The sequence below is a fragment of the Oncorhynchus kisutch genome, linkage group LG11 (genome assembly GCF_002021735.2).
Source record: "Oncorhynchus kisutch isolate 150728-3 linkage group LG11, Okis_V2, whole genome shotgun sequence".
NCBI lineage: Eukaryota > Metazoa > Chordata > Actinopteri > Salmoniformes > Salmonidae > Oncorhynchus > Oncorhynchus kisutch.
In genome coordinates, this window is record NC_034184.2 from 29,836,487 (window position 1) to 29,852,269 (window position 15,783).

The 15,783-nt window shown below is 39.6% G+C and overlaps 1 protein-coding gene across 3 annotated transcripts; it reads right to left on the minus strand.

The window, feature by feature from the left end:
* Positions 1–137: 137 nt before the first annotated feature.
* LOC109899772 (cilia- and flagella-associated protein 36) lies at positions 138–14,802 on the minus strand. 3 transcript variants are annotated; one of them, XM_020495287.2, is made up of 12 exons: positions 14,446–14,802; positions 12,425–12,489; positions 12,068–12,169; positions 10,176–10,290; positions 9,762–9,849; positions 3,138–3,294; positions 2,334–2,433; positions 2,046–2,206; positions 1,691–1,834; positions 1,522–1,596; positions 1,274–1,378; positions 138–1,098 (listed from the first exon to the last, which is right to left on the minus strand). In XM_020495287.2, the coding sequence occupies exons 1-12, from the start codon at positions 14,546–14,548 to the stop codon at positions 1,015–1,017; spliced, it is 1,299 nt and encodes a 432-aa protein (XP_020350876.1). In that variant the 5' UTR covers positions 14,549–14,802; the 3' UTR covers positions 138–1,014. The 3 variants fall into 3 exon arrangements, with proteins under 3 accessions (XP_020350876.1, XP_020350877.1, XP_020350878.1); XM_020495288.2 differs by lacking the exon at positions 1,522–1,596 and having other exon boundaries at positions 14,446–14,800; XM_020495289.2 differs by lacking the exons at positions 1,274–1,378; positions 1,522–1,596 and having other exon boundaries at positions 14,446–14,797.
* Positions 14,803–15,783: the final 981 nt, after the last annotated feature.

Genomic DNA, 15,783 nt, shown 5'->3' on the forward strand with positions numbered 1-15,783 from the left:
AGAAATGGATTTGTCTACATTCATTTTTGGCATATTTATTCTTAGACACCTTAATACTTTTAAATGATAGTGAGCTAAACATATTTTCCTTAATGTATAATTGAGATACTGTCCCAACTAAAAAAGAGAGGACAAAATGACATGTATTTAACATTTAATAGAAATACCAAAATTCTATGGAGGAGTGTCAATACGGCCGACCAGAGGCTTCAAAGTTCTCAATGGCCAATACATAGCATCAGCAATCCAGGGTTTATATACATTGATTTGAACCTGCAATACATGTGTGAACAACCTGCTTATTTTTCTGAATTGTGTTAATAATTCTACAACCCTTACAACCCTTACATTTTTCATATACAGTAAAGTTTGTATATTTGTGTGCTGATCATTTCCTAATGCCTATTCACACTTAACAGGATGTATACCTCAGAGCATCTTATCTACAAGCAGGGATAGTTAATTGCGTCTTTTCATGCTAACCACCTGTCACAGACCAGTAGGTTTATTACACAAGATCTCTGGCAGAATCTTTTTATTTTTTTATATATATATATATATTTATTAAACCACATATTATACAAAGGGATAGTTCACCCAAATTACAAAATTACATTTGTTTCCTTACCCTGTAAGCAGTCTATAGACCAGGTATGACAGCAAAGCAATTTCCCTGGCACTGTTAACACATGCTAACATTTAACCATTTGTGGAACAAATCATATTCAAGTCATAGGACCAATATTAGAACAGTTTGTGCATAATTTCCAAATCAGTGCCAGGGAAACTAAACCAAAGCATGGATTGTTGTCACCTTGCCCATAGACTGCTTATAGGGTAAGGAAACCAATGTGTCATTCCCTTTAAGACTATCAATAACCATTGAAATACTACATTCCATTACAAATGCACATTTCCTGTTGCCCCTTCACAAGCACAGTCCATCTCAGCTTCCCAATGAATTGATGGTCCAGTTGGACTACAGTTACACTCTGGGGGGGATATATTGCAGTTTTACTTTTTGATGACTTCCTCTTTCAGTTTTTCTGCCAGATGTTTTCTTTTCTGCAACTTCTTTTTTTCTTCGACAGAGATCTCCTATGAAGAGAACAAAGTGAGTCAAATTCTGAACGGTAGCACCACTAAATCTAGTCAAGTCGCACATATCAGCCATATTGACAGGCACAGGGCTGTAGCTACAGTAAGAATAGAAGCACATATGGCAGCAGCACTACAAAGTGAAATCAAAATATCATCACTCAAAACAGATCACCTTGGGCTGCTTCTGTCCCCCCAAAGGAGAGCTCACAGGCTGGGGTGCATTGACCCTCTCTTCATTTATACTAGCACCACCCCCGTTCATTTTGGGACCATCGTCCTTTGATTGGCAATGCAGCAAAAGAAAATGATAGGGGAATAAAGAGCAGGAGAAAATCCAAACTTCAAAAAGGGAAGAATGTCAAAACGGACAAACCTGAGACTAAATATCAGGGGAAATCAAGAGAAAGGATTGAAACTCACTAAAAACAATGAGACAGGAAGACCAGAGTTGACCCCAGGTGCTATGCAGTCATCAGCCGAGGTGTGCATTATTATCTACCACAAATTAAAGCTGTTACGTGTGTCTTATGGAGGAGTACTACCCATATGTTTACAGGAAGAGACATTATGGAAGAAGGTGTGATGTTACCGGTGTGCTGGGAGTTGGTGCTGGGGTTTCTGGTGTGGCTGGTTTGGGTCTCTGCTCTTTTTTCATGGCCTGAAGCTTGTCCCTCTGCTGCCTCAGGTACAGTGCCCTTTGATGGAGTTGCTCTTGCTGCTCTGCTGACAACTCCTGAACACACAGAGAAACACAATCCATCAGTTCTCAGTCTCCAACAAAACTGGTAATGTAGCATTTCAAGGTTTCCTTTCTATGTACTGTTGCCTGAGTGTTGCTTTTCCCCCACAATCAAGATATCCAATGGATGCTTTCATTCAGAGTGATTTATAGTCAGTGCATGACACACATGGCATGTATGGTATATGCAGTAGGAGAGACTCACTGTGAATGGCTTGGAGATGCCAGCCTCCTTACGTGCCTCCTCTATCCAGCCCTCTGCAGCCTGGCTGCTGCTCCCCTTCTCCCTGGAGACAACCGGAGGCTCGGTGCCCTTCATTGGAACCCTCACTGCAGGCAGGATCCTTGGCTCTGCACTGTGCCGCTCTGCATCAACACATAACCATCTATTACTCATATACCCTCTGAAGTATATTCAACCTTTTAGCATTCATGTGCTACAGGAAAGGCTTCAAGGGGAACAGAGTAGTGTATACAGAGTCCGTGCTATTACCTGATGGCAACTTAGAAAGGGCAGATGTGCTGGTCTTGGCTGGACTTATCTGCCCACCACCAGCAACAGCAGGCTCTTTCCTCTGAGATGAACTGTTCACCTACAGGGAGGGCACAGGGCATCCATGTCATTGCATCTAGCTGTTCCAGTTCTAATGCCATACTGAGCTTCATAAAGTTCAGGTTGTACAGCTAACAGTTCAGTGCGCACAATCTGCTATTGCATAACTGGGGGGGGGGGGGGTTGCATTGCCATTCACCAGTGCGACAGAGGGCTGTTGGCCACCACTGTTCCCCACCTTCGCATGTGCAACATACAAGAGTTGTCACATACCCCACAATAGGTTAATATACAGGCTAAAACACCACATTGTAACGATAATGCAGCAAAAAAGTGTTTACAAGTCAATGCTTTAGTTTATAGGGACACAAGCCTCTTTCTGAGATGACTTTGATTGAAAAAAAAACAGCCATTGTAGTGAGGAGAGTCCATGTCCTTGAATAGGGCTGGATATCTGCCAGATCATGTACTGCTCTGCATTATTAGATTGATGTGACTGATCGAAGACCATCTAATAACATGTTATGTAGCCTATGCAGGGGCTGTAAGCAGCTGGCTGCAGCACTCATCACTGCCCCTTTGCTTTGATGCTTAATTACATGGCTCAGAAGAATACTATAGCTCCCAATACATGAAATAGGACACATTTATCACACTCTGAGGAAAGGCAGACAAAGAGTCATTGGTGTTTATTCTTTTTGTATTACATCACTCCATTGAGTCAGTATTAGATTCATAACTCACCTTGTTGGTGGTGTTTGTCTGTTGAGTGGAGGCGGTCGTCTGGATGCTGGCTGATTCTAGAAGTGGCCTATCAGAGCAGCTTCTGGACGTGGAGCCAATCTCCTCCTCTGACTGCAGTCTCAGAGCCATCTCTTGGTCATATTCATCCTTTGACATCCTGTGCAAACATATAGAGGGAGATATCAGTAGATTAATCCCCTATTCTGGGCCTAGATAGTCACATAACACCGATGATAAGAGAGGTTACTTTACGACAAAGAATGTGAATGTGTTACTTGTAGTTGAATAAAGGTTGGCCTACTGCCAGTCTTAAACAACATACAGTACATTAACCCACAAAGTACTGAAGTATGAGTGTTATAAAGACATTATAAGGCCCAAAGCTGGCATGAGTCCAAGCGCCTGTCCTTAGTGATCACCTTGCTGCCACTCACCATCATGATCTCTTAATTGAGTTGATTAGCAGCTTAATTCAACAAGGATGAAACTTTCCATCACACAGGATTTGAAGAGCACAAAAATGTTGCAACATTTTCGATGAGCATAGCCGAGAACATAACTTAATATGAGAGCAACATAGGCCAAGTGGTCTCTACACAATCTGTGCTATAAAATAGGCCTCGCTCTTGTAAAGCACATCTCAAAGCTCTGGGTAAACTAGCAATCTAATGCCCCGATTAGACCACTTACAGTCAAAGCATGAAGACGCATCACATAGATCTATTACATGTCCCTCTGAGACTTCAAGAAGACAATCAGGACCAAAGAAGGGCAGTTCAATGGTGAGAAATGTCTCAGTCCATGGAGCAAAAACTTTGTGCTATCCAGGAGCATGAGTACAGGACATCAATAAGCTGCTCCCAAACATTTTAAACATCAGGAAATTGAGTTTCATGGTTCATGTGGGATTCAATGACATTATGAAGGGCAGCTCAGAACAGCTGAAGATGGAATTTAAAGAAACTGATTGTGTAACTGCTTGACACCAACAAACGCCCCATAATATCTGGCCCTCTGCCCTCCCTAAATCGTGGCATTGAACATTTCAGCAGACATTTTGGCTCTGAGACTATTGCAGCTCTGTGGGTGTAACATTTATTGACAATTTTGATACCTTCTGGAAACAATGCTCATTTTATAAGGAGAATGGTATCCACCCAAATAATTTTTGTTCCTGGATCCTTTCACCGCATTATAAGGCTGCATTGACACAATTACTTATCAATGACCCCAGCTCAGTTAATCCCTACCATTGTCATAATGCTTCAGCAAATGTACATTATCCCAGGGTCATTGGAAGACAATGTACTGTAAGTAACCTAATTTATGTCCCTCTAACTGCCCTGACTGTATCTGCTGATCCCACAGCTATATGCAGTAATCATGTGCCTATGGATCAGAGTTATAGTGTTAGCACTGAGGTGGTGTGCCCTAGTAGGAAGTCCACTGTGTGCAGCTCACCCTGCACTAACATACATAGCATGAGTATGTCTACTCTTGCTAAGCTTTCCAGCGAAGAAAACAATCAAGCAGTCCATAAAGTGCTAAAAATAGCCCACTTTAACATACATGTAGCCTAAGAAACAAGGTTCATGAAGTCAATAACTTGCTAGTAACAGATGACATTCATATTCTATCTCTGAAACTAACTTAGATAATACCTTTTATGATAGTGGTAGCAATACATGGTTATAACATCTACATAATTGCCAATGGTTGCAGTGTTGCGGTCTATATTAAGAACCACATTCCTGTAAAGCTTAGAGAGGATCTCATGTTAAATAATGTTGAAGTAATATGGCTACAGGTTCATCTGCCTCACCTAAAACCCATTCTTGTGGGAAGCTGCTATAGACCACCAAGTGCTAACAGTCAGTATCTGGATAATGTGTGTGAAATGCTTGATAATGTGTGTGATATCAACAGAGGTATATTTTCTGGGTGATTTCAATATTGACTTTCAACAAGCTGCCAACTCAAGAAACAGCTTCAAACTGTACCCAGTGCCTGCAACCTGGTCAACCTACCAGGGCAGTTACAAAGAGCACAGAAATAAAATCATCAACATGTATTCATCACATCTTTATTAATGCAGCAGTAATTTCCTTTAAAGCAGTATCCAAATCCAACAAAATAGTAGCCATTTCTAGGAACACCAAAGTTCCAAAGGCTGGGCCTATAAATATATATAAAAATATATATATATTTTATTTTTTTAAAGATTTGCCTGAAATGACATACCCAAATCTAATTGCCTGAAGCTCAGGACCTGAAGCAAGGATATGCATATTCTTGATACCATTTGAAAGGAAACACTTTTCTAATTTGTGGAAATGTGAAATTAATGTAGGATAATAACACATCAGATCTGGTAAAATATAGATAAAAAAAATAAAAAAAATACATTTTGTTTTCAAATTTTGTTTTGAAATGCAAGAGAAAGCCCATAATGTATTATTCCAGCCCAGGCTCATTTTAGATTTTGGCCACTGGTTGGCAGCAGTGTATGTGCAAAGTTTTAGACTGATCAAATGAACCATTGGATTCTTGTTCAAAATGTTGTATCAAGACTTCCCTATGATCAGGGGGACACCCTATACTATGAAACAAATACATTATATAAAGAATGATAGTAAAAAGCTTTGGAGCACCTTAAATGCAATTCATCACAAAACCCACTGATATTGCTAACTACTTTACTAATTTTTTCATTTGCAAGATGAGCAAATTTATGCATGAGATTCCAGCAACAAACGCTGACACTACACATCTGATCAAATTATGAAAGCCAAGGATTGTAATTTAGAATTTCGTAAAGCATGTATTGAAAAGGTGAAAAAATGATTGCTGTCTATCAACAATGACAAGCCACCGGGATCTGACAACTTGGATGGAAAATTACTGAGGATAATAGCAGACGATATTGACAGACCTTTTTGCCATATCTTTCATTTAAGCCTACTAGAAAGAAAGTGTGTGCCCCCAGGCCTGGAGGGATAAAAAAGTAATTCCCCTACATGAGAATAGTAAAGCCCCCTTTACTGGCTCAAATAGCCGACCAAATAGCCTGTTACCCATGCTTATTAAGTTTGTGTTATACTTCAGTGAGGCTTTTTTGACATTATTGATCATAATCTGCTACTGGAAAAAATTATGTGTTATGGCTTTACACCCCCTGTTATATTGTGGATAAAGAGTTACCTGTCTAACAGAACACAAAGGGTGTTAATCCAGGTCGAATCAGGAATTCCCCAGGGCAGCTGTCTAGGCCCCTTACTTTTTATTTTTTTTACTAATGACATGCCACAGGCTTTGAGTAAAGCCAGTGTGTCTATGTATGTGTATGACTCAACACTATACACGTCAGCTACTATAGCGACTGAAATGACTGCAACACTTAACAAAGAGCTGCAGTTAGTTTCAGAATGGGTGGCAAGGAATAAGTTAGTCCTAAGTATTTCTAAAACTAAAAGCATTGTACAAATCATTCACTAAACCCTAAACCTCAACAAAATCTTATAATAAATAATGGGGAAATTGAGTAAGTTGAGGTGACTAAACTGCTTGGAGTAACCCTGGATTGTAAACTGTCATGGTTAAAACATTAATACAACAGTAGCTAAGATGGAGAGAAGTCTGTCAATAATAAAGTGCTGCTTCTGCCTAAACAGCACTATCAACAAGGCAGGTCCTATAGGCCCTAGTTTTGTTGTACCTGGACTACTGTTCAGTCATGTGGTCAGGTGCCACAAAGAGGGACTTAGGAAAATTGCAATTGGCTCAGAACAGGGCAGCACAGCTGGCCCTTGGATGTACACAGAGAACTAACATTAATAATATGCATGTCAATCTCTCCTGGCTCAATGTGGAGGAGAGATTGACTTCATCACTACTTGTATTTGTGAGAGGTTGAATGTTGAATGCACTGAGCTGTCTGTTTGAACTAGTAGCACACAGCTCGGACACCCATGCATACCCCAAAAGACATGCTTTTACATGCTTTTCAACCGATCGCTGCCAACACCTGCCCGCCCGTCCAGCATCACTACTATGGACGGTTCTGACTTAGAATATGTGGACAACTACAAATACCTAGGTGTCTGGATAGACTGTAAACTCTCCTTCCAGACTCACATTAAGCATCTCCAATTCAAAATTAAATCTAGAATCGGCTTCCTATTTAGCAACAAAGCATCCTTCACTCATGCTGCCAAACATACCCTCGTAAAACTGACCATCCTACCGTTCCTCGACTTTGGCGATGTCATTTACAAAATAGCCTCCAACACTCTACTCAACAAATTGGATGCAGTCTATCACAGTGCCATCCGTTTTGTCACCAAAGCCCCATATACTACCCACCACTGCGACCTGTACGCTCTCCTTGGCTGGCCCTTGCTTCATACACGTCGCCAAACCCACTGGCTCCAGGTCATCTACAAGTCTCTGCTAGGTAAAACCCTGCCTTATCATAGCTCACTGGTCACCATAGCAGTACCCACCCGTAGCACGCGCTCCTGCAGGTATACCTGCTCCTGCAGGTATATCACCCCCAAAGCCAATTCTTCCTTTGGCCGCCTTTCCTTCCAGTTCTCTGCTGCCAATGACTGGAACGAACTGCAAAAATCACTGAAGCTGGAGACTCATATCCCCCCCACTAGCTTTAAGCACCAGCTGTCAGAGCAGCTCACAGATCACTGCACATAACCCATCCAACTACCTCATTCCAATACTGTATTTATTTATCTTACTCCTTTGCACCCCAGTATCTCTACTTGCACATTCATCTTCTGCACATCTACCGTTCCAGTGTTTAATTGCTATATTGTAATTACTTCACCACCATGACCTATTTATTGCCTTACCTCCCCTATCCTACCTCATTTGAAAACACTGTATATATACTTTTTCTACTGTATTATTGACTGTATGTTTGTTTATTCCATGTGTAACTCTGTGTTGTTGTATGTGTCAAACTGCTTTGCTTTATCTTGGCCAGGTCGCAGTTGTAAATGAGAACTTGTTCTCAACTAGCCTACCTGGTTAAATAAAGGTGAAAAAAAATAGAAAATGCCACCAGAGGTCTCTTCACAGCCCCCATGTGTGGAACAGACTATGGGAGGCGCACAGTACTGCATAGATCCATGGCTACATGGAACTGTATTCCACATCAGGGTAACTGATGCAAGCAATAGAATCATATTTTTAAAAATATATGTGTATATATATATATACAAAATACACCTTATTGAACAGCGGGGTCTGTGAAGAGACACAATCACGATAACATACGCACTGCACTACACACACATGTACACATGGATTTTGTGTTGTAGATATGTGATAGGAGAGTAGTGGCCTGAGGGCACACACTTAATGTGTTGTGAATTTATTGTAATGTTTTTTAAATTGTTTAACTGCATTAATTTTGCTGGACCCCAGGAATGGGGATCCATAATAATACAAATACACTGATCCCCAAAGAGGACATTGGATTTGCAACAAGAGCAAACACCAGCACACTGTACAGAACACAAACATCAAAATGGATACTTTTGTAGCCAAGTGCATTAGCATACATAGCATAATGCTTAGAGCCAGGAGTTGTTCATGACCAAATGTCCTGACCAGGAAAGCCTCCAGACCCTGGTTATATACTTTTTCTACTGTATTATTGACTGTATGTTTGTTTATTCCATGTGTAACTCTGTGTTGTTGTATGTGTCAAACTGCTTTGCTTTATCTTGGCCAGGTCGCAGTTGTAAATGAGAACTTGTTCTCAACTAGCCTACCTGGTTAAATAAAGGTGAAAAAAAATAGAAAATGCCACCAGAGGTCTCTTCACAGCCCCCATGTGTGGAACAGACTATGGGAGGCGCACAGTACTGCATAGATCCATGGCTACATGGAACTGTATTCCACATCAGGGTAACTGATGCAAGCAATAGAATCATATTTTTAAAAATATATGTGTATATATATATATACAAAATACACCTTATTGAACAGCGGGGTCTGTGAAGAGACACAATCACGATAACATACGCACTGCACTACACACACATGTACACATGGATTTTGTGTTGTAGATATGTGATAGGAGAGTAGTGGCCTGAGGGCACACACTTAATGTGTTGTGAATTTATTGTAATGTTTTTTAAATTGTTTAACTGCATTAATTTTGCTGGACCCCAGGAATGGGGATCCATAATAATACAAATACACTGATCCCCAAAGAGGACATTGGATTTGCAACAAGAGCAAACACCAGCACACTGTACAGAACACAAACATCAAAATGGATACTTTTGTAGCCAAGTGCATTAGCATACATAGCATAATGCTTAGAGCCAGGAGTTGTTCATGACCAAATGTCCTGACCAGGAAAGCCTCCAGACCCTGGTTATAGACCATCATTGGAGCTTTTTCAAGGTCTAAGGATGTGCTCAGGAAAAACTATGGGCCCTATGTATGCTCCAATGAGTAAAGGAAACTACACAAAGGCCTACATCATTGATGAGATCCTGATGAAAACACTTTTCCTATAAAATTATATCAATAAATTACAGAGTCACAGTGCATGTATGAGATTGGGTGGAAAGGCCTCAGTTATATGTCTCTTACTTGAGCACCTCCTGAAGAATCTTCAGCTCCTGCTTCTCCAGCTCACTCATCACATCTGCTCCATCTGTGAGACACTCAGGTAGAGCGCCTACGCACACATTAGAAGAAACAGTTTAATTGGTGTCGTTTTAGAAAGTGTAGGCTCATCAGTACCATAGTGTGTGTGTGAATGTAGAATATAAGCAGGTATGGTAAGCAAGCATTAGGACTAGGGCTGCAAAAATATCAAGTCACTTTCCCATATTTTCTACAGAAATCCCACTTGAAAGACTCAGAGAATCAAGAGAATAATCAGGAAATCCAGAATCCTCCAAACAGGACTTCTGGAAAATCTGGAAATATTTGGAAAGTTATAGGATTCTGTAACCCTAATTGGGAGTTGTGTGACAACTCTGACAAGGCCAATAAGCCTACCATTTCTCTCTTTAATGACACGCAGCGCCTGGAGCTGCAGCTCCATATTCTTCTGTACCATGAGAGCCCTGAACATCTGGAAGTCATCTGTGGCCAGGACAGGATGGAATACAGCCTGTACCAAGGTAGACAGGACAGGAGCAGAAAATAGTAATTAGGATGGACATTGAACAAACAGTCAAAAAGGGGTTAGTAACAAGTTAATAACAAGCACAAATCATTTTTAACATTATCTAACTATTTTGGCTAGATCATGCTTGTACTTTCTACTGCCTCCGGGTGTGCTCTCTCTCTCTCTCTCTCTCTCTCTCTCTCTCTCTCTCACTCTCACACACACACACACACACACACACACACACACACACACACACACACACACACACACACAATGTCTTTTTCTGGCCCAGGTATGTCCCAGAGGGCACCGCTGGATCTGGGACTAAGTAACACTCTCCATCAGGAATAGCTCCCTTGAGCTGTTCCTATATCTCACTAACCCAATTCAGGCCTGACCCACTAATCCTGTCATAGATCAGGTCTACCTGAATTCCAGAAGCTAACCGTCTCAGGCTCACAAACCAACATCACCAGATGGAGAAACAGAATACATCATTATTATGTACTGGAACTATTTCCTATTGTCATGCAGGTCCATACATTCTTTGGCAATGGAGTTGAACATGATGGGAGATGCTCCTCAGTCCACGACGAGGAGGAAGCATTTCAAGAAGATCTAGGCTGTAAATTAACTTGAATCTTTTGCAGGAAAGCATTACATACTGACCAGCCCGCTCGCGTGCGTGTGTCCACGCGCATGTTGATTTTGTCCACCCACTCCAGACTCAATCAGGACATGCAGGTTGAAATATCAAAACAAACTAGTGATGCACCGATATGACATTTTTGGCGGATACCCATATCCGATATTTTCCTTGCAAAAAAAATAATACAACTATACCGATATTTACATTTTTTGCGGCCATTTAAGCATTCTAGTACAGTTAAATAGTTAACACACACACACACGGACGCAGTGTTCTAAAGCACTGCCTCTCAGTGCAAGAGGCGTCACTATAGTCCCTAGTTCGAATCCAGGCTGTATCACATCTGGCCGTGATTGGGAGTCCCATAGGCGGCGCACAATTGGCCCATCGTCATCCGGGTTTGGCCGGGGTAGGCCGTCATTGTAAATGAACTGACTTGCCTAGTTAAATAAAGGTTACACACCACACTGTCCAAAAAGTTATGCTTTTGGCATTTACGTATGTCCCCATTACCAGTAAAACATAATCAAAACCTATTTCTTTCACTTACTTGATGTGCTGTTTGTTTGTTCATTTGTTCAGTCATTCCATTCTCAACCAGTATTTATATGGAACGCTGTTTGGGTCTTTGTGTGTCAAAAAAGAGACATGTCAAATAACACTATTTGACGTGTCAAATATGCTTGTTGACCAATCAGGACCTGAATATGACTGCACGTCACATAATAATTTAACGCGTTCATTCATTTTTCATTCATTTTTTACGTAGTTATTACACATTACAGTGCTGGTCATAAAGGAAAGCTAGCTAGCTCATGGATGCAAACAATGTTCTTCCCCAAAAACATTGCATAACGACATAATCTGTTTCAGTAGCTATAGTTATCTAGCTAACTATATAGCTTGGTCATCACAAGAGGCATGATGGAGCAAGTGACAGAGCAGAGTGGCATTAATCCTGTATCTAAAAATATGCCTTATATTAAAAAGACAACTCTCCTACTGTGCAATTGTTTGTAGAGGTTCTGTTATCTGAAACCATTTGCATTGTAAAACTGCACACTCATCTAAATCTACGTATCTTGCGTATTTGTGGCAGCGTATGAAAAAGATGATTATCGCGCTTACCTGTAAGGTTTTGGACTTGGCGAAAGGAGAGGAGCATGCCTCCAAAAACTGCTGCTCATTGATGCCAACCTCTTGCATGTAGGTTTCTAACAACTTCTCCACCTGAAAATAAATGTGGCTACTTGCATCACTGTTTTCCAAAGACAAAACATGTGATGTTAAGACACTGAAAAACTTTTCATTACTAGGCTAACTCATCCATTTCACATTTTGATTTAGGTCTACTTGGGATTGTAGATCAAAAAATATTTCTATTTAAGATGCATGTGTAATGTTAAATAATCTAAATAAGAAAACCTGCACAATAACCCAATGCATATTAATGTTGCAAGCCATTCTAAAAGACTAGCTACTCACCAAATGCTTGTACTGCTGATGGATATCTGTATAAGTCAATTTATTCTCATCTTCGTCGTCAAAAACTGAAATAAAATCCAAATTGGTGAACTATGCATAATCTCAATTAAACAACTAGGGGGACACTACCGACATTATGTATTCCTGATTTGCAGCTGTGTTTTTTAATCCATCATCATAAACAATACCAACAAACATCACATTTTCATGTGTGCATATCTAACATCGGATTACAAAAGTTAGGTTATATAATATATTAGGTTATATATACAGAATATATCTACACACATACACACATACATACATACATAACACACACACACACACACACACACACACACACACACACACACACACACACACACACACACACACACACACACACACACACATACATAATTAAATGTATAGAAATGCAATTAATAGAACGGACAAATAATTGTCTTAAATTGGGACTCACATTCTATTACTATGCATTTTATCCTATCCAATATGCAAAATCCTGATAATTTTTGAAAAACTGGCCTCTGGCACAGGGAGGTTTGGCAACTGAGGTGATTGCTATTTTGGTTAAGCACCATTGTTGCTACAGTGTGACAGTTCCACAAGCGAGTGGCTTAAAGGAATGGTAACTAACTAGCGTGAGCCAGACAGATTAGCTAGCTAGCTAGCTAAATAGCTAGCTTCTTTGCATCAAAGTACTAATTTATCATTTCCAATAATTGGATTGATGTCACTCAAACATGTCAAGCACTGATGCATTCCAAACAATGTAAACAACTGGGGTGTATTCAGTCTGTGCCAAAACATTTCTTAAATAGATGCAAATTAAACAAAACAGGGCTGGACCTATCTGAATTTGTCAAATAGAAACAAATATTATGGTCTATTTGCCTCTATTTGGTTCTTAAAATGGTAAACGGTTTCAGTAATGAATACACACCTGAACTAGGGTATAATCCAATGATATTTATAAACCCTGGATTGCTGATTCTATGTATTGGCCAAGGAGAGGCTTTGAAGCCACCGATCGGCCATATTGGCACTCCCAAGAAGAAGCAGTTCTCCATAGGAACGAAGGGAATTGTACAGTATTTCAATTAAAGGACAAAAATCACATGTATTTTTTGTTGTAGTGGGGACAGTAACATTAGAACTTTCAAAAAAATCCTACTTTAAGGATAATGTTTTTATAGATTTGTATTTATGTTTAGCTTACATAAAATTATTTAAAAGTATGCATTATGGTGTCTGTAATAAAATACGTGGCAAAACAACTGTATACATTAATAAATGCATTTATATAGCTTCCAAAATATATATTTTTAAGTTAGGGGAGTGCCAAGATGAGGCACCGTGGCTTCAAACAGCACCCCATGTCAGCCATCTAATATGTATATAAAATATTGGTGTAGTCATTATTCCAACACTTCAATTAAACTATTGAACAAAGCACGCCATTCCATGATTTCAATAAATAAATATATATATATATATTCTCTCCACCCTGATTCAGAATATACTATTTTCATTGTCCATGGCACGCTTGGTTGGTTCAATAGCTATTGACGAGAAAACCCGAATATCCAATCTAACCGAACCGTGTACCTAACGTTACCAGCTCTCTGAAAAATCGGGTAAACAATACTTTCCAGTGGATATGTTTTCGTAAACTGAAGGACAAACTGCACAGACAACCAGTAGAATAAGTTGAAATGTAATTTGATTAAACATTCTGGCTTGTAAGGAACATTTACACGATTTTGCACACAAATGTATCGGGCTGTATAGCTAAATGTACCAATGAAATGTAGTGTTACAGACTGATTAAGAGAGTAAAATCTAACAACAGTTAACGTTAGCTAGCTAAAGTACTCAGAAAAGCCTGCTAACGTTAAGTTAGCTGGCTAGCTAGCTAACTCGGGTGCAAAGCATTGATTATAGCATGTGTAATCCTGGTCCTATAAACCGTTTAATAATTTCCCTTATCGTAAAAAAATATATAAAATAAATGGCCTTACCTGTACATTTGCTTTCCATGAAGTCCGTAACTGGTATGACCCATTCGGGACTTGACAAATATCCAGCGATGCTCTCCACAACCCACTCGCTGTCCTCAGCCATGTTAGCTAATAACACCCTATAATGTTCTTCAGGCGAGGAAGTTTAGCCCTGAAATTGTACAACAATGCACAAGTGAAGTCTAAGGATCCATACATTTGTTGAGATCTAGCTAGCAAGCTAGTCCATTGTTATTATCCCTCTCCGTAACATGCTTTGGTAGCTGCATAAAATCTGAAAAAGCGCACTCATGAATTTCGAAAGGGTTGACACCTAATCGGTCCCGGTTCCTATGGTGACCGATTACGTTCTACAAGTAGAACAGTCCGTCAAGTGAGAGCAGTGGGAGTGTGGATTTGACAAGGTTGGAAGAGAGAATGAAAGGGGTTTTCACAAGAAAAGTGTGTATATTGTTCTATTTCTATTGTTGACACTTAAGTCTTATACATGACACTGATTATTTTTGACCAAAATGTGAATTTCTGTTCATATAATTTCTGGGATATTTTTTTCTCCCATCATTCACACCCGATCATATTAACATTTTATGGTGCTTTCAACACAACCGGGAAAAAACGAGGTCATGACGTCAGTGGTCCTCAGGTCAGAAAGTCGGAGCTCTAGAAAGATGCCCTAGTTCCCGACTTGGAATTCAGGATATAATGACTGTTCCAAACGATTTTAAAACTGAATAAGGATTAAAACTGAATGTTTGTAAATGTGAAATATTATGTTTATTTGACTCTGATGATAAAGAAATAGAAAATATTCCTATAAAGGACTGTGTTAAATATTTAGGAATACATCTGTCAAAAAAAACACTTAGTCAGACAACGTTTGAATTTCTCTCCTTAAATTAAGAAAACCAAAAATATATTCAATAATTGGCTACAAAGAGATCTTTCTATACTTGGGAGAGTACTTCTGTCCAAGGCAGAGGGACTGCCTTGTTTTGTGTACCCCTCATTATCGTTATGTATAAATCCTGCTACTTGTAAAGAGATGAATAAGACCTTTCTTGACTTCATCTGGAAAAAATAAGTCTCACAAACTAAAAAAGTCAGTCCTTTCTAACAAAAGAGCTGAAGGCGGTCTAGAAGTGTTGGATTGTGTTGACATAAATAACACTTTCACGATAAACTGGTTGAAAAGATGTTTGATCAATACTGATTCAATATGGTATTTCATTCCAAATAATGTATTTAATAAATTGGGAGGTCTTCAATTTTTACTGAAGTGTAATTATATTCCTGAAAGATTACCTGCTAAATTGGCTAGATTTCACCAACAAGCTTTAA

Coding starts and splice junctions, on each gene's coding strand:
- LOC109899772 (XM_020495287.2), bottom strand. CDS start 14,548: ATGGCTGAGGACAGCGAGTGGGTTGTGGAGAGCATCGCTGGATATTTG. Junction 12,490..14,445: donor CATGGAAAGCAAATGTACAG/GTAAGGCCATTT, acceptor ATTTTATTTCAG/TTTTTGACGACGAAGATGAG. Junction 1,099..1,273: donor GGGGACAGAAGCAGCCCAAG/GTGATCTGTTTT, acceptor TTCTCTTCATAG/GAGATCTCTGTCGAAGAAAA.